The sequence below is a fragment of the Daucus carota genome, chromosome 5, assembly GCF_001625215.2.
Source record: "Daucus carota subsp. sativus chromosome 5, DH1 v3.0, whole genome shotgun sequence".
NCBI lineage: Eukaryota > Viridiplantae > Streptophyta > Magnoliopsida > Apiales > Apiaceae > Daucus > Daucus carota.
In genome coordinates, this window is record NC_030385.2 from 32,026,212 (window position 1) to 32,044,491 (window position 18,280).

At 34.1% G+C, this 18,280-nt stretch overlaps 2 protein-coding genes across 3 annotated transcripts; both read right to left on the reverse strand.

Annotated features, from left to right (window-relative positions):
* Window positions 1–2,385: 2,385 nt before the first annotated feature.
* LOC108223229 (E3 ubiquitin protein ligase RIN2) lies at window positions 2,386–10,878 on the reverse strand. Of its 2 annotated transcripts, none has more exons than XM_017397375.2 (13): window positions 10,665–10,878; window positions 9,395–9,815; window positions 8,586–8,663; window positions 7,915–8,001; window positions 7,724–7,845; window positions 7,409–7,505; window positions 7,205–7,307; window positions 6,084–6,241; window positions 5,832–5,969; window positions 5,690–5,757; window positions 5,372–5,599; window positions 4,447–4,807; window positions 2,386–2,724 (listed from the first exon to the last, which is right to left on the reverse strand). In XM_017397375.2, the coding sequence occupies exons 2-13, from the start codon at window positions 9,632–9,634 to the stop codon at window positions 2,668–2,670; spliced, it is 1,737 nt and encodes a 578-aa protein (XP_017252864.1). In that variant the 5' UTR covers window positions 9,635–9,815; window positions 10,665–10,878; the 3' UTR covers window positions 2,386–2,667. The 2 variants fall into 2 exon arrangements, with proteins under 2 accessions (XP_017252864.1, XP_017252865.1); XM_017397376.2 differs by having other exon boundaries at window positions 7,235–7,307; window positions 10,665–10,822.
* A 787-nt stretch (window positions 10,879–11,665) lies between these two features.
* Window positions 11,666–14,343, reverse strand: LOC108219767 (putative glycerol-3-phosphate transporter 1). The gene is made up of 3 exons (XM_017393274.2): window positions 14,187–14,343; window positions 12,554–13,608; window positions 11,666–12,423 (listed from the first exon to the last, which is right to left on the reverse strand). The coding sequence occupies exons 2-3, from the start codon at window positions 13,554–13,556 to the stop codon at window positions 11,864–11,866; spliced, it is 1,563 nt and encodes a 520-aa protein (XP_017248763.1). The 5' UTR covers window positions 13,557–13,608; window positions 14,187–14,343; the 3' UTR covers window positions 11,666–11,863.
* Window positions 14,344–18,280: the final 3,937 nt, after the last annotated feature.

Consider the following 18,280-nt stretch of genomic DNA (forward strand, 5'->3'; position numbering starts at 1 on the left):
CTGAATAATAGTATATAATCAAAATTTTTATTTAGAAAAAAAAATTCAAAAAATAATATTTTTAACTACCCGGTTAAAGCACTTAAAAGTGTGTGCCAAAAGTCAAATCGTCATATAAAAAAAACAGAGGGAGTAATAACTTTATGTTCTCCATCCCTTTTGACTATTACCTAGTAAAATAAATTATATTTTAACTGAAATGTATATATACAATATAATTTTAAACGATTAAAAAATTATATCACTTGAATGCATATTTAATTTATCTTTTATTTATCAAAATAATAAATATATTTTAATATTTAATCAAATATCGATTGTTTTGATTTTTTGAAAATCAAAAGACATATAACTAAGAAGTATTGGAACAGGTAGTTCCTTCTTTGTTTATGTAAGGATCGAAGAGGAATCCTTTTAGGTAATAATTACAATGTTAAATGCTCCTTGTGATGTTAAATTTTCTTCGGTAGTGTTAGATGTACAAAAAATTTGTATATGATGACATCACAATTGATGCAGTGAGTTTTAACAAAAATTATATATTTTAATTAAACCCCAACACATGACATCTCAACAAATTTGTTGTGCACAATTATATCCCTCGGGCATTTTTTTTGTATACATGTAGGAACGATTTATGCTTGGCTGCAGCCCACAACGATTTAACCCAAGCAGAGCTTCTAATTTCGATTGACTTTAAGCAACATATGATTTCTATTAATGTTACGGATTTGATCAATTACTTCTAAATTGCATTCAGAATGAGTAAATTTTAGGATCCCCAAATGGTTCATGAATATCAAATTATGCTACTTAATTTGTCGTGTAAATGTGCACACTTCATTTTTAATACATATTCCTTGTCAACTATGCATTTAAAATATTCATTATTGTTTGGGGATGATTTTGTGAACTCTAGCATTCTCCTCGGAATATGACTAATGTTGTGCCTCTAAATTGGATCTGGAGTGAGTTCTCCGGTGCATTTTTGTGCGACAAGACAAACACATACATGTGGAACTACCTCGTAAATGCATAAATGTTGGAAATCTTGTTCGGATCCAATATCAAACATGTAGTAGTAGCATTGCTGTTGGAACCAAGAGAATGCACTGTAATTCAAGCTGGCACTTTTAAGTATGGAGCTTGCAGAAGTCCCTGCGTGCATGTCTACTTAATACCCTCCAATTTTCTTAAACTCAGACCCCATTGTCTTCAATCTCGAAATCATCGTCCACATATCTTTATTCATTGTACATAGTTCTACTCAATTCCCTTCATTCTTCTATTCTAGATCTAGGGTATTTATATGCCGACACACAAAGCTTCAAGTGCACATAGTCCTATCACCTATGGTAGAAATGTGGCAACTTATGAAATCCGTAGAGCAACATGAGACATATATTTTGAAATTACAGACATAAGTCCCACATTTTTTGGCCTAGCCAGAGAAGGTCAGGTTGCTAAGCTAACGTGTGACTGAGTTTACAATGCTAATGTGTGGCATGAGTCACCACGTCGACGGTCTACCACTTGTCTATTACTCTCACACACGTTGATCATCTGCTCACTTGTCCACTCCTCTCACACACGTTGATCTCATACATTGTTTTGATATATATTTTTTCCATATATTAAATTTTACTATTATTTGTATATACATAATTCTTGGAATGCGTGGCAAAAAAAAAAGTAAAGTGAAATGAAAATACTGATTTACCGAAAGTCGTAACACATTTTCTTTTAGAGCGGTAAGAAATTATCGATGAAAGTCGTAACACATTTTCTTTTAGAACGGTAAGAAATTATCAATCAACATTGAACACCCCCTTTGATGAAAAAAATGGACATATTACTTTGTCAATTTAATCAATGAACACTTGATTGCCAACCTATTATAATTCTATGATTGGAGCTCTCATTGTCAAGAGGTTGGCTCAAGATAGCTCTTATGATTGGAGCTCTGCCGGTTGGCTTAAGATTGCTCTTAAGAGCTGCCCCCATTATAATGCTGTAAAACATTGAACTAAACTATCCTTCTCGATGAACTCCAGAACACATCGATCACAGAAACACGCACACATATACTGATAATAGCTGCCAAAATATTTAAGGTCAAAAGTTAACCAAGAAATTCAAGTTATAATTGCATATAGCTACAAATCGATCAAAACTCGATGCGAAAATTAGATTTGATTCAAATATAATTATATTTTGTTATATTTAAACAAGGAGTACAGTAATCTCCTGTCGAATTATAATCACATATATGCATCAACAAATCCTTTTTCACGGTTGATATTGTACTTCGAATTTCAGTCACAATATGCATATCAGATGTCACTGAAAGCAACCACTACATTAACAGGACAAACTAGCACACAATTGGGCAGCAGAGCTAACTTATTTATTTCCGAAAAAAAATGTTACATTTGCACATATTCTCTCTCTTTTCTCTTACATCACTTAATATATACAGGAAATGAAGCTATTAGATATCACAAACATGTTGAGGCAAGCCAAAGCACCCTGTAATTAGCAAACAAGCAACTCTTTGAACCTGCAAAATGTTGCCACCTTCTAGCTCCAGTAATGCATTCATTAATCGGATTAATTAAGAATGGCACATGTAATATATGGTCGCAACTGGATTAATGGAATTTATGATCATGCTCGAAGAAGATTATTCACAGTTACCGTCACAGAATTCGTTCGTTGCAAATCCTGCATGTACCAGAAACACTTATTGAACCATATAGTGAAGGGCAGCTATACACAAGAACAATGCAGCTCACAAGTAACTGGCACACAATACAGAAAATGACGAATATATTGAAGGAACTTTGTCCATATTTATCTTATTAAGGTTATAGGAAATGACAGTTTTTTCTTCCCCCCAAGGTAAACTAGATTCTTATGATATTTGGAAGAAATCCAAAAAGTTCACTACATCTAAAAACACACCGTCAAGGGGTCATTGGTTCGCTGATACAAGGAATGAGGCTCTGGGTTTGGAGTAAACAGAGTTCATACCTAAGAGTAAGTGATATACTTCGTCCTATATCTATATCATAGCACCAAAAACAGAATACACCACTCCAATGGTATGCTAAACATCCTGCTAAAATAGCACAATGCTGTAGTTTGCGTTATACATGGAACAAAATATAGATAGAAGCTATATTTGACAACTCATCAAAGAGTGGATAAAAAAAAAAGGGATGAGGAGGTACTTTGAAAGTGTGGGATACTTGAGAATTAGTTAAATTTGTATTGAAAAGTGTGGTGTATTTCGAAATTAGTTATATATGAAACAAGAGTTAGAACAACGCATTGAAAACACCGTTCCATTTTAACACCCAAAGCCACTTTTGATACTAAATTATATAACAATAGCTCCATTTATGTTAGCACAACCATCGGACTTGCTTAAATGTCTAGTTGGATCATTTTTAGTTTTCAAACCCGTATGTTTTTAAAACCCTAACAGGGGAGATGTTTACAATTGGTGGTGAGGTATCAATTTAAATTTTATTATTTGATTTTAATTTATAAGATTATATGTAAATTTTAAATACAAATATTTTATATAATGATCTTTTGATCTTACATTAGTAAGATTTATTTTTATTTAATACCAACCGGCTTATTCATACATATTATTTTATATGAAAATATTAGTTAATATTTAGTTCAATATTTTGCCAACCATGTGTAACAATCTCATTTCACATTGTGTGTGTGTGTGTGAGTGTGTGTGTGTATTAAAACCAGAAAAGTTATGTTTTAATACTAATTAAGATGAAATCAAAATAGTAGAGAGATACTTATATTCAAAGATTCACAAACATAAATATTATATACACAAGCAAACATTTTTCCATAATCTTTACAAAAAAACATTTTCTTATACAATAATAAGTGGATTTAGCTAATGACTCAAATGTTATAAACCAAACACATGATATGAGAAATGGATTTCCGAACCCATAGCATCCCAATCCGATTCATGATTCCACTTTCTAGACCCATCTCACTCGCTCCGCAAACCAAACGATGCCTAAAGGAAACTTCTATGCTCATTCCGCGAACCAAACGATGCCTAAAGGAAACTTCTATGCTTATACTTATATCCAGTAAATCGCAGCATGCAAGATTATAGAGAATTTAAGTACTTAATAGCCATTGATCATATACGTATTACTGATCTGTATCCGCGTAAAGGTATAACATATTAATTCTAAAGCAATAGGAACTAATATTACCAATCCCACCCTTTATTGCTATTTATGTTCCTAGAGACTCACACACTTATCTAAGCTTAAACTAAATAGTGCATCCTTCATTTTCAGAAATGTAGTTGAATATGATCTCATTATTCAAAAATATGGATTAAATATAAACACTAGTTATATATATACTATAAAAAGTACTATCAGTACATACCTGGAATATTAATTCATCCGGGACATGGGGCAAGACCTCTCGTACTGTTTCAGCCATGGCAAGTATGCTTGCTAGGTTCTCATTAGCAGCACGAGAAGTTCGCACATGTACTCCACCTGCATTTCCACTATATCTTACACTGCCAGGAGAAGTAACTGTTGAACTAGATGTACTAGCTTGGGAGGAACTTGCAGACCAAAGGTTCCAAGCATTGTCTTCCAGGGCAGTCTGAGCATAAGTTTCCCCTACAGCTGCAAGATGTCTCATCATCATCTGAACTCTTCCCAACCCAACTGACCTCATAGTTGTAGATGGGCCCGCTCCATCAAAACCCAGCCAAGCAGAATCCGTTCCTCCACCCCTACAGGAAAACATACAAACAACTGGTACAATAAACGTAGTACCTCAAATTGAAGAGGAAGAGGGAAAAAAATTGGTCCTGCCAAGTACCCGCTTAAACTCTCCACATGTGAATGCTTACCACAAAAAGAAAAAAAAAAACTTATTAACTTTCTCGCTAGGGATCAATACTTAAATGCACACTTCAATATCTAACTAAGCTGCTCAGAGGTTCATCTGGTACTTCAACTGTTTATGTGCCTTGTAAATGATTGCATGCAATCTGCGAGGCTTAGCCTAGCAGATTCCCATCCCTCTTGGTAATAAGAGGTCGAGGGTTCATGTCTCGGAGGAGGCATGTGTAACAGTGTAACTGAGTTTTTAATTACTGTCTTTGACTATAATAAAATAAAAGATGATTTCATGCAAGACATTTCTGACAAAAAGGACCAAGTTTGTTTATATTGCCCTCTTCAACAAGCAACAGTCAAAAAATTATATAAAGACTGAAAAGACAAATCGACGTAAACTTTGAACAAAACAAAATTAATGAATAAGCACCAACATGTCAGTGCAACAAACAAACCTCCAATCACCACCATCCAAAGGATTCACTGTTTGGTCAGGTGAAACCCCTGCAGGCAAGTTAGGAGCAGGAGGAAGTCTATCAAGCCTCGAACTTAGTTGCCGGGCAAGTTGTTCATCACTTGAAACTTCTCTAGCACGAGGATTTACATCGTCTTCTGGTCTTCCCACAAAAAGAGGCTTCCGACAAGTAGGGCACAAGTAATTATTATTCAAACCTTGATCCAACCTGGGTTCACATACCATTTCAGCGTTTAGTTATGTCATAGAAGTGCAACTCACAGTCACAGAGCAATCTACACCATATTTGAGGCCATACCAAGATCTCAAGCAAGCAAGATGAAAAAGATGATGGCAAGAAAGCTTCTTGGCTTTGGCCATAGGTTCCTATTATATATAAGTTATATTAGATAATATCATCCACATTGATAAAAACTTTTATTGTATACACTTAAACTTACCCTGCAGATAGCACATTCATCATCATAGGCTTGTAGCTCTTCATGTGTTGCATCAGGAAGTGCCCCATGAAGAGTGCTTAAAGCTATCGTCAACTTGATAAATCCTTTATTACGTTTCACAATAGCACTTAACAATGCCTAGATTATACATGAAGTGGAATGAGGACTATGATTCAAGAGTTAACAGATTCAGATCAACCAAATTAACTAATCGCTGAAAATTGTAGCGGCGCTAGCAAGTATAAGACTTACCCGTATATTTAGGAACAGGACTGCATCTACAAGATGAAAGGCCATCCCGTGAAGCCACCATATATGCACGTAATGACCAAGAGCCATCAGCAGTGTCATCATGTCTAGTACAAAGCCCAAATTTCTCACAAGAATGCCTTTCCATTCGTTTAATGACCCTACAGTCATAACCATTATTTTAGCAGAAATTTATATATAATCGATTAACAATAAGGGTAACTATATATTATTTGATAAATTACATATGTGGCTGTAAAGTAATAAAAGGTATCATGTCCTATATTTAAGTATGGTGGGGAATAATTATGTGATATTTAATTATGGTAGCACATTAACGAATGTTATATACGATTATGTTAGAATATGATCCTGGTAAGCCCTTCTCCTAAAACCTCAAGGTGTATGTTAAGTGACCAATTCTCCTCAAGGTGTTAGGAGGAGGGCTTACCAGGATCATATTCTAACATTCCCCCTCACTCGAAAGCCCATTTATGGGTCGAGAGTGGATCACGGGCGCCCATCTTTTGGGGCATAACATTGCCTTCGTGTCCTTAACAAATTCTGAGAATATTGGGGGTCACAGGGAGTCGAACTCGAGTCTCCCGCGAGCCTAGGCTCTGATACCATGTTAAGTGACCAATTCTCCTAAAACCTCAAGGTGTTAGGAGGAGGGCTTACCAGGATCATATTCTAACAGATTAGCATTTGATCGAGTTGCAAATCAAAATAAAGCAGGTTGATAGCGTATTGTCCTCAAATGTCAAATTTAAACAGAACTCTTATATTGCTAATTTCTTATGAATGCACAGATGATATATCTTTTGGCCTTTTCTCTATGGTACACTTAACCATCCGGTTAACAAGAACATTAACAACCAGCTAAACTAAACGTAAAAGAAACTTTTGGAGAAAAGGTACTGAATATAGACACTTCCAGAAATAGATATAACATAATTTATTTTGCAGATTTTCCAAGCAAGATAACAATGACCGGTGGTAGTCATAATCCTGTTTCTAATCCTTAAGGACCATCAAGTTACATATACTACCCTTAATTAGGATATAAAGAACTAAATAAAATAAGAGAGAATTGCATAAAATTGCAAGTTGGATTAGCAAACCTGCTGATATATCAAAAATGTTCGATTTACCCTGGGATGTGCTATCTTTAGCAGAGTTATGGAGCCATATATCAAGTAACTGGAATCCATGAACTACAATAGCCTAAAATTGAACATTACACAAGCAGCGATCTATATCAGTATCTAAGTTAGTTACGGTCCAGCCGGAGAAAAATATGTGCAAGATTTTCGATGAACTTGTACCTGTAGTGTCTCGAAAAGTATACTTAGGGGCTCATAGAACAATAAGAAGAACATAGATGACACTATTGTTCCATAAAGCATCAGGCAAGTCCTTATCCTGCAACCATCAACCAAAATAATGAGAATTTCCGAAAAGTGTGCGTCTAGATGGGCGAGGGTAATATATTTAGCACGAGTATTACTTAATTTCTCCATATTAATCTAATCTATAGCTAAAATCCTCTGCGAAGTGCGAACCAAAATCCTGCCAACTATATCTGCATACCCAACAACGAACTATATGTTTAACATTTCCTTAAGGGTGTTGAGCGTTACCAGAGCAAGTCAACGATGAAGACTAGCAACAGAACAGAATACACACGGAAGTATGTCCACGGAGTAGCAGAAGGAGAAGCATTCAAGCGATCAAGTCGATCTCTAGCAAGAGCTTGGAACATCTATACAAGAAAGAAGCACAAAAATGTCACTGTTAAATCTCTTACAAACTATTATATCTCACTACATACCTTTAAGGAGCACAGAATGACCAGCCATGCAGTCCATAAGCTCCCCTGGTATATTGTTGGCGGGACTACCAGTGGAAGAAAGGTTCCCTATAATAGTCATCAACACACAAACTCACACCATGAGTTTCACTATATAAAACAATATTTCAACTTGTGAACTGTACTTAAAGTAGCAAATATCAAACGAGCAAAACAGTCAAGAATGTCTATTAACTTCTATCAGTCGATAAACATTAAACAATTAAGTTTGAACCCTCCAGAACCACAAAACCGTTAGTAACTTGCAGCATTGTCATTAGACTCCCGTCAAGTTGGCAAAATTTCTTTCTTTCTTTCTTTCTTTAACATCTAAAAATTATAGAAATCTTTATTGATGGCTATCGGCTGTATCAAACTCACAAAGATTGTACGCTAAATCCAGATAACTACACCATATCATCATTATGACTACCTCCAGATTGTAGACCACCTTTTTTCCTTACTATTCAAAAAATTAACAAAGGTCTTTACTTTTGTACCAGCTTCATTTACAATCATACAGTATTGAATTTACTTCCAACGCCAATCCATGCCCATCAAAATATATAATTTTAAAGGGAAATAGCTAGGACCGGGAAATCATAGAAGGTGCCACATTACAACATCTACATTGTGTTATAAGATCATATGACCTTATATATGACATAATTAACGAGCCGCTCAACCAGTTTCCGACTTTCAGAAGAGTGCAACTCAGCAAAGAATATAGTCTGCAGCAAAGAGTAGAGAACATGAATCAAAGATTTAGTTAGGAGACCACTTGTGTAACAAGGACAATATATAAATATAAATTACAGTGTACTTACGAAACCATAAAAAGTGACTTAAAAACATGACCAACATACTACAGGACCAACTGACACACAACACAACAACTTAACCGTATAATAACTGTCCTACTTTCAGCGATAGAACTTTCAAATGTGACACTATATTTAAAGAATGCCCAGGCACCTTATAAAAAATTTCCTCGATAACACTAAACTAAAGTCTGCAAATCATAGGGCACAAAACATTTTAGAGATACATAGCCCTCTTCAAAACATGCTAGAATTGCTTATTTAAATGAATCACAACTACGGATAAACATATTTTTCGGTCTTAATTATCATATAAGTACCTAGTGACGCTGCACTTTCTCTAAAATTGGGCAAAAATTGAATTGTTCAAATTCCGTTCCTAGATTATTAAAGTACTACACTATAACATATATCTGCAGTTTGACAAAGTTCTTTTTCTTTTTTACATGTTCAATAAATTGTCAAAAAACACTGACCTCTTGCACCGCATATTTATGATAAAACTGACCACATTAGTATGATTGAAAAACCGCCAGAAAAATATTTAACTCGCTTAAATGATCTTTGATACATAGTAATAGTATCTTGTTGCTACATGGAATAACTGTGACTAGAAAATTTTACTAGAGACAATCGATTACCTTGAGAGACAGAATGGCCAGAACAAATATGTTAAATACAAAATTTGCTACCAATGCAATTGATGTGTAAGAATCCAAAAGGGACTCCAGAGCTTCAACAACATTTTCAGAGAGAACAAAACTTTGACTAATCAAGCCATCCAGTAAAAGTTTTTCAGGTGACAGTATCGTCCAGTAACGAAGGCCCGCGTAGCTCAACGCAGTAGAGAATAATGAAATTGTTACGTAGCTCACACCCATCGACAATAAATTAACTCCTTTTACTACAACCAACGTTTTAAAATTTCACGAGACCAAAATAACATAACCTATTGCCTAAATGTTGGTTCCATTACATAAATAAACATCACACTGTACTATTTCTCAGATCAAAATAATTTTCTGATCACTGTCCAGACATATTGATCCACAACAAAGAAACCTGCACCATAAATTAGGAAAAACAATTAGAATATTAACAAATTCTTCAACAAATATAATTGTTAAATGACCCCTAAGCATGCCCCCTAAAGTTCTTTTATGCCTAAAACTCAATTCAATATAAATATTTACACCTAACAAACCACTTAGGATAATCTAGTTACTTAAGTCAAATGTGTCATCTTGACTCATAAGCCAAGCTAAAATCTTGAAATTAGGAAATTCTGGTATACAAATATGATTGACTAATTGACAAAATATATATACATAATCCCTGATCATGTCCCATAGATTTCTTCTACGCCTAATATATCTAATTAATTCAATTCCTCGACAACTAGCAAACCACTTCAGAACAAGCGATTACTTAAACTCAAGTGTCGTTGTCTGAACTCATAACGCTAAATTCTTGATATTTGAAATCCTTCTATGCAAAAATAATTGCTTAAATGATAAAACAAACTTATTAGCATCTGATCATGCCCCGTAGACTTATTCAACCCATGTTATAACCAACCTAATAAAATTCTTCAGAACTAGCGAACCACTCAGAATAATCTCGTAAATAAACTCAATCTGATCGTTTAAACTCAAACCTCAGCTAAAAGCATATCAATTGTGGTTTGTGGACACATAGCTTCATCAAAACGAAGTCAATTCAGAAAATTCCAGCTCCAATTTAGAGTCAAACAATCAAAAGAGAGTTGAATTACAATATGACACCATCACATCATTCAAAACTTGATCAAATTAAAGAAATCAACAATAGTTTATAACAAAATCAATAAATTGATGAATAACAAACAATTAAATTGATATATACATGTACGAATTGTTGGAGATTGCAAACCTGATCGATCCTTGAGATAGCGCGATCTTATTGACCTCGAGAATTAGGGCGAGATTGGGGCAATTTTTGCGGGAAAAGCGTATAGTAAACCTCTTTTCTGCTTTTATTTTGTGTTTTGTTGGTCTTGAAGGGTAGGTTGGTGTAATAAAATTAATAGTGGATATTAAAATGCTTGGACTTTGTGACCATGAATTTTGATTTTCTCATCTCGTACAGAGTTGGTTAAATTTGGTCCCTGTGTATATAATATCGAGATTTTGAAACTTTGAATTATTGTATCAAATAAAATACAGGAGAACTTTTTTACACATTTTCTTTTAGAAACATAATAAAGTATGCCTAAATTTAATAAAAGGAAATGTATAAAATAATAAATAGGACAAATGAATAGTGAAATAGTGCTGCTGTTTGTTAGTTTGTCGTTATCTTCAATAATTAGGTTTGGGGTCTCAGTATTACCGAAGGCTGTTCTTCCCATAGACCGGCTATGATTCTCTTTTTCGTGTTTAGATGTGTTTGTAATGTTTTTTTTATTTGTCTCGATATTTTTTTCTTAACTTTGTTTTTGGTCGGGAAATATAATTTTATTTGATCATGTTATTTTATTAAATGACTTTAATGCTACTTTCTGTCAATCAAATTCATCTATCTAGGTTAGTGTTTATTTTTGACACACGTAACTAGCACTTTGTAATTGTTTTCAATTTTTTTTAAAATCTAACATTACTATTTTATTCAGATAAAAATTCGGGAAAAAATATTAAACTATAATTTACCTGCACCTTAAAATATTAATTAAAACTTAAAAGAAATAAGGACATTAAAAGTGGGATGGATAAAAATAATTAAAATCAGACTAGGATATTAATTTTTATTTATATTTTATTTTTTAAAATAGGATCTTTTGGTTAGACTAAAATAAATTATGTAAGAAGTTATTTATAAGAAGTATGTTCTTTCAGAAATGAGCTGCATTACTCTGTAGCTCTGTGAAAAGGCTCTTGTCTTCTGCAGATGCAATTTTGCTTAATGAAACTAATGTACATTGACATATATGTGCAACAAAGTCCTCTAGCTATCCTATTTGATCATGTAACATTCCTCTTCTACTCTATGGACTAAAAGTTTTAAACCAAATCCTGAAATGTTGCAATTAAGTCTTGAGACTTGGAGAGTCATTCCTAGATTTTGACTGAAAATTACACTTCAAGGGCTGCAGGAGTCCTCGAAGTAGGGATGACTCTTCTTGATTGGTGAATCTTAGCTCCCACTTCCGCTACGACAAGCCTGGTCAGAAACAAACCAGATACTAGAGCCGCTGTCATGAGCATTGTAAAAACTGCACTCCAGCTGTTAGTAGAGATATAACCAGTCAGCAATGGTCCAATTGCAGCCCCTATCGAGCCAGTTCCATCGATGATTGCTGTGACAGTCGCGAGTGCTCTTGCATTGCCTCTCAAGGAGCTGTGTGTCCCTAAATCAGCTGACACGGCTGTAGTTATTAGAGCATAAGGCCCATTTACGAACACACCAGTGATCAACATGAGAATTATGTTGACAGTCATCGAAACATGTCCGTAGTTTCTGTATAGGTAGAGGGCAGGGATAGCACAGTACATAAAACTTGCAGCAGTTATGGCTCTGGCATCAAGGCGATCAGAAACGTGACCAGCCAAAATTCCACCAACTACACCTCCAACATCGAATAATGTGGATAGATTTCCAGCAGCTTCATTTGACAAGTACTCGCCAGCTATAGCTGCAACACAATTAGGTAGAAATTAGGATCAAAGTATAAACTCTAAAACAAATCTGTGGAGAAACATTATCTGAAATGAACATATGTTACACAAAAGCAAATTATACATTGGCTTAGTGTAATTAATTACCTGTGTGACTAACGTAAAATGGGAGCCAGTAGAGAAATGTGTAAGCAACCAATTTCGCGAAAAAGAGGCAGAGGGCAAAAGGAGCAACCCCAGGAATTTTCCATGCTTCTATAAACCCCACAGCTGATTTATCCCCATCTGTATCTGAGCTCAACAAAGGTTCTCTCACTCCCTCTCCTGCCTTTTGTGGAACATATAAATCATCTTCAGAGTTATCACACCCAACAGCCCCAGGGCTAACCGGCAAGAACAAAAACAGGACTAATCCAAAGAAAATAATCATTATACCAGGGACAACCATAGACCATCCCCAACCATACTTTAACAAGGTCGAAGCAACTAATGATCCGGTAATGTTCCCAAGCGATGTATGAGCATTCCAAATTCCCATTATAAGTCCTCTCTTTTTCTTTCCAAACCAGTTTCCAACAACCGCAACTACTGAAGGCCATCCAGTTGATTGGAACAAACCAGCCAGCATTTGAACAACCAGGAAGTAATAAAACACATGGATATTCGCCCAGTATCCCACTCCATATAGTGCTGTAAACACACCAGTTCCCACCATTCCGATTGTCAGAAAAATCCTCAGATCCATTCTATCACCCATATGCCCCGAGAAAAACATCCCCATGGCATATACAAAAAGGAAAGCCACATCAAGCTGACCGAGCAAAGCAGTTCCATCTTGCCCATCAAAGGGTGCCCAGCCACCTCCTAACACCCACGATTGCTTACTACTAGCAGTCAAATTATTAGCTTCAGCTCTTTTAAAGAAGGATGTTAAGCTCAAGTCCGGAGATTGAGGATCGAGTGCACTTTTCACAATGCTGGTGGTTTTCCTAGTAGCATGATAGCTTGTGTACGCCAAAAATGTCACAATTAAGACAATTGCTTGGTGAGTTTTGAAAGACAGATTCGATTTCTTAGTGTATTCCAAGAACCGGATTCCCGGAGGCTTCCCACACCTTTTCACTTCAGCAGAATCCATTATAGAACCCATGTGTGGTTCTGATTGCAATAAGGCCTACCTTCTTCACCCTGTAATTAGCTAGCTGAAACAAGAAAACAAGATCAGATTAAGAATACAATAAGACAAAAAAGCTGAAGTCCACTAATATACGTGAATTACACTCTTGCATTTGTACAAAGTCCACTTAATGTATTCAATAATCAAATCGATAACCAATAAGTACGCCGTAATTCATTTTTATAATTCTGTTTAACATCAATTTCTTCAATTCTTCAAATAGCAAAAAGAACTTGAAGTTCCCTGGTTCAGGGGATTGGAAAGGTCCCGATACACCAGGAAACACGTTTACATTTTATCCCGTAATTTAAACGCGTGATCAGCCGCCTGATATGCGGCATCTCAGCAATCTCGTACAAAACTTATTAAGAGTACATGAACATGACTAATACACAAAACCACAACATAGAATAAAATTCAGAACCCATTGTCTTAATTCAGACGCCAAACTACATAGAACCAGATTAAACACATAACTGTAGTAAATATAGATGGTTCAACTTGTAACCGAAAATTCAGCATTTCAGAAGCAGGAGTAATACAAAGGCAAATAAAAAGTTACAAATAAAGCAATGAAAAAGAGATTTCTAGACAAGAGCATACCTGGTATTAACTGAGCTTGATGGAGTGGTGCTGCGATATGTATGTGCAGAGACCGTGTGTATGTAGTTTAAGAGCTAGAGCTGAAAGGATGAGTTTAAATATAAGACGAGGCAGCGTCTGATGATGTCTGAAACTGTGGCAAAATGCATAAACGTCTAAAGTGTATTTAATGAGGAGGTTGCTTTTTATATGACGGATGTACCCATGCTCTACCTTCTTATTTACCAAGGACGAAACTTCCTCCTTAACGACAATCGACAAACAGCAGCGCAGTTTGACATAATAATGAAAACTGCTTATGTGGTTACATCATAAAGGTAAAAAGGAATTTAAAACGATATTCGAATATAATGTTCGAGAGAAATAATGTAATACAGTATATCATAGGCCGTTATATATTAATGTGGCCCATTCCATTATGATCAATTAGAGTATAACTAATTCGAGTATATTACGATCTATTTTTTGGATTTTAATCTAATTCGAAGGATAAGCACACATGTTAAATTAAATAAATCTAGTATCATATTGTACGAGAAGACGAGTGTACGTGTTAAAACAATAATATGTAATTAGATCAACTATTTCTCAGTTAAAATTCACCGCATGGGGATGCTAATCTGCTCCAAATCACTATTAGGAAAACACCATTTTAATACGGAAATGCGGAAAAATCGATTATTATTGATATTAATACTACATACATGGTTATCCGTTTTTGATGAATATAGTTAACAGAAATTTCAAAGAAAGAAAAATGAAAAACAATTTTGCCAAATGTATATGTAAAGTAGACAAGTACGTGTGGTAACTTGTTAAATAGGTGTTCAGAGTTCCGTCTGAGCTAGGTTAAACCGGGTTTGAGTGGTTAAGTTCAGGATTAAAATGATCTCATCCTTCTTTCTTTGCCTAATATCCCATCTTATAGTTTTTTAGATTCAGTTCTTTCGTACTTACTCCATCCCATTTTATTGCAATTTGTTTAACTTATATATCTTTAAAAAAAAAAAATATTAGACATAATTTTAATTACAGAAAAAGAGTTATTGACGGTTAGATAAGTGTATTTTGTAAATATGTTGTTGTAATAATTTTAAATAGATGTTACAGGTGAAAATTTCATCCTTTATGTGACATCCAACAAAAGAAGAAAGTGAATAATTTTTTTTAATCAAGTTTAAATTTATAATATAATATCTCGGGTCAGTTTTTTTTTTTGCCAGAATATCTCGGGTCAGTAAAATCAAACCCTAATTAGTCATTTTGTCGATATTGCAAAATTATAATGTACTGGCATACTTTTCTGATATATACTGGCATACTTTACGAGATATTATCAGGGAACCGATTATTCACCAAAGTCATGATAAAAATATATAAATTGCAACCACAGGAATTTCTAAACATACAAGAATTTGTTATGGAAGAACGCTTTTTGTGGATAATTTCATCCGTTCTGCCAGCTCTATAAAGTGAGAGTGAGGAGTAAGCAAGTCCAAATCACAAGGAAATTTCGCATTTTGTTTGCTGATAAACAGCGACTCCTTCGAGTTTTGTGGCCATCTATTTACCCAGCATTAAGTTATTAAAAGCCAGCTCCTCATCGTCATGTCTTGGCTCATGCAATTAAATAAAAGTTGTAAAAGTTTCACAACCACTTGTAAATTAGAATAATTTTGGTGGACAGTAATAGTGCTGATTCATGCACCTGTGACTTATGTGTCGGATTACACTATACATCTGCTGATATAAACGTACAAGTAAAACAAGTCGGCACATTTGTTTTCAACAATGACTACGCTAAGGTCGCACCAATTAAGACTTGGCTAGGAAGAGACTAGAACGAGGTGCAAGTGTTGTGAAATCGACACATTGTCTACCTAGCTCGGTCCACACCCAGTTTAGTATTAAGTATTGGTTGGCTGAGCAAAATTGTGTAGAAAGTTTGTTGGTGCATCAGTGCATGCGATGCGACCCGAGCCAACATATTTCGCACATTTCGTAGACTTATCGTCTCTTCCTAATTATTTGTTTATAAATTTCTAGATGATCGAGTGAGTTGCCCCTAATAATTGATTGATATTTTAATTTATTTATTGTTGGATCTATTTAGAAGTGTTATCAAAATTGTTGTATCTAGAGAAAAAACGTTGATAAAAAAGTGCTATTATGGGAACAGTTTTGCGAAAAAAAAAAAAGAAGTTTTTAAGCTAAAAAAATGTTGTTTAAATGGAAAACCTTTCTTACGGTACCTATGACCAATTATCATTGCCTATAAAAATTATGTTAAAATTCATCAAAAAGATTTTTACCACTGTAATGACAAATGACAGTATTGTGCGTGCTGGGAAATGGCTTTTCAATAAGAGTCAATTTTGCTTCTTTCCAAAATAGTTTAATCGGTTAGTTATAAGTCTTACAGGATGTTTGACCCAGGCTTTTAAACCCGGCTTATGGAGTTATAAATTAGAAGTATTTATTCATGGTTTTTGTACAAAAAGTCGAAATACTTATGAAAAACTAATAATACAGTTAAACCTCTTTAAAGTAATATTTTTTGGACCGGGAAAATATATTACTTTACCGAATTTTATTATTTTATCAAATTTCTATATGTTTATAAATTATAATTCATTATTTTTAAAAACAAGAATCAGTTAAATGCAATGTATTTAATTTAAAATTATTTTTAAAATAATTAATCATATGTGAAAACTAAATTCATGCATGCACTAGATGTTGAGTATACATGTTACAACATGAGCAAAACATACCGAAATTATTTATCGTTTAAATAAGGTCGAGGATGAGGTTAATTTTTGCCTTGGTGGAAAGAAAAAACAAACTACTATAGATTCATATTTTAAAAAGGACTGAATTTTGAATTCATATACATTTTATATATATATATATATATATATATATATATATATATAATTTATGAATTATTACTTCACATATTAACCGGGCCTTTAATGAATTTCTAAAATTTTATTATCTTATACTTTTAGCGAAAATATTACTTTACGACATTGGCCCAAGTTGGGACCGACAAAATTTATTACTTAAGCGAGGTTATTACTTTATCGGATATTACTTAATCGAGGTTTAACTGTATTTAGATTTTGTTTCATAGCTTCTATTTTTTCTCAAACACTTTTATCACTTCTTTGCCTGATTTGCTTAATAAATACATTCAGGCTGGTACACCAAGCAATTATTCTAAATATTTATTACTCGTGCAGTTATACTAAAAAACTTATCATCAAAAATTTAATGTTAATACTATCTTCTAATTATTTTTAGAAAATTTTATAGTATAATCAACACGTATTTTAATAGTTTTGTATAGTACGATTTCAAAAACTATTATGAAAATTTTCATCCTTCATGATAAAAGTATAATATTTAAATTTTATAAAAATAAATTGTAAAATTATTATTTTAAAATAAGAATAATTATAAAAAAAATAGGGGATAGAGAGAATCTTTTGTGCGCATAGCTATTTAAATTTTAAATAGCAAAACCATAGTCTGGTTTACTGTGGGAAAAGAACATGGTTTTACTTTTGAGTATAGATTGCTCATATGACTATGACTATATGAGCAATAGCCAATTATCCTAGAACTAAATTAATGGCAAAATCGTAATATTCGCTTCATGTAGGACCTAATCTTAATCTTATAAGTCAGGCTATAATTGTTACGATTTTGCGTCACGGCATCACACAGCTATATTCGCATATTTGAAGGAATAAACCCTTTCATTTTATTTATTCAAGTTTATTGAAAACATGTGCCCCTTGCTATTTATATTATGTGGCATAATGGTTGGACCAGACGACTCCATTTCCCTACATAAATCATTTGCTACTCCTTTGTAACAATGTTCATCGTACTCTTGGTCATGGAATATGCGCACGTCTATTTTAATATATATTATTATATTCTCCAGCATTATAGTGGCAAATAATACAGAACACTTCGTTTCATGAAATTTAATTTATTTATCAGGATGTGTCCTTGTGTGGTTTGCTCTCTTCTTCTCTCTTGCAGACCAGCTCATTTGCTTGGTGGATAAAGGGGCCGTTTAG

What these genes read in the sequence shown, in the direction of transcription:
- LOC108223229 (XM_017397375.2), bottom strand. Translation starts at nt 9,634, where the DNA reads ATGGGTGTGAGCTACGTAACAATTTCATTATTCTCTACTGCGTTGAGC. An exon ending in TTAATTATGTCATATATAAG is followed by an intron (nt 8,002 to 8,585) that starts GTCATATGATCT and finishes TGACTATTATAG; the next exon opens with GGAACCTTTCTTCCACTGGT. An exon ending in TCCTGTTCCTAAATATACGG is followed by an intron (nt 5,970 to 6,083) that starts GTAAGTCTTATA and finishes TGTATAATCTAG; the next exon opens with GCATTGTTAAGTGCTATTGT.
- LOC108219767 (XM_017393274.2), bottom strand. Translation starts at nt 13,556, where the DNA reads ATGGGTTCTATAATGGATTCTGCTGAAGTGAAAAGGTGTGGGAAGCCT. An exon ending in ATTTTACGTTAGTCACACAG is followed by an intron (nt 12,424 to 12,553) that starts GTAATTAATTAC and finishes ATTGTGTTGCAG; the next exon opens with CTATAGCTGGCGAGTACTTG.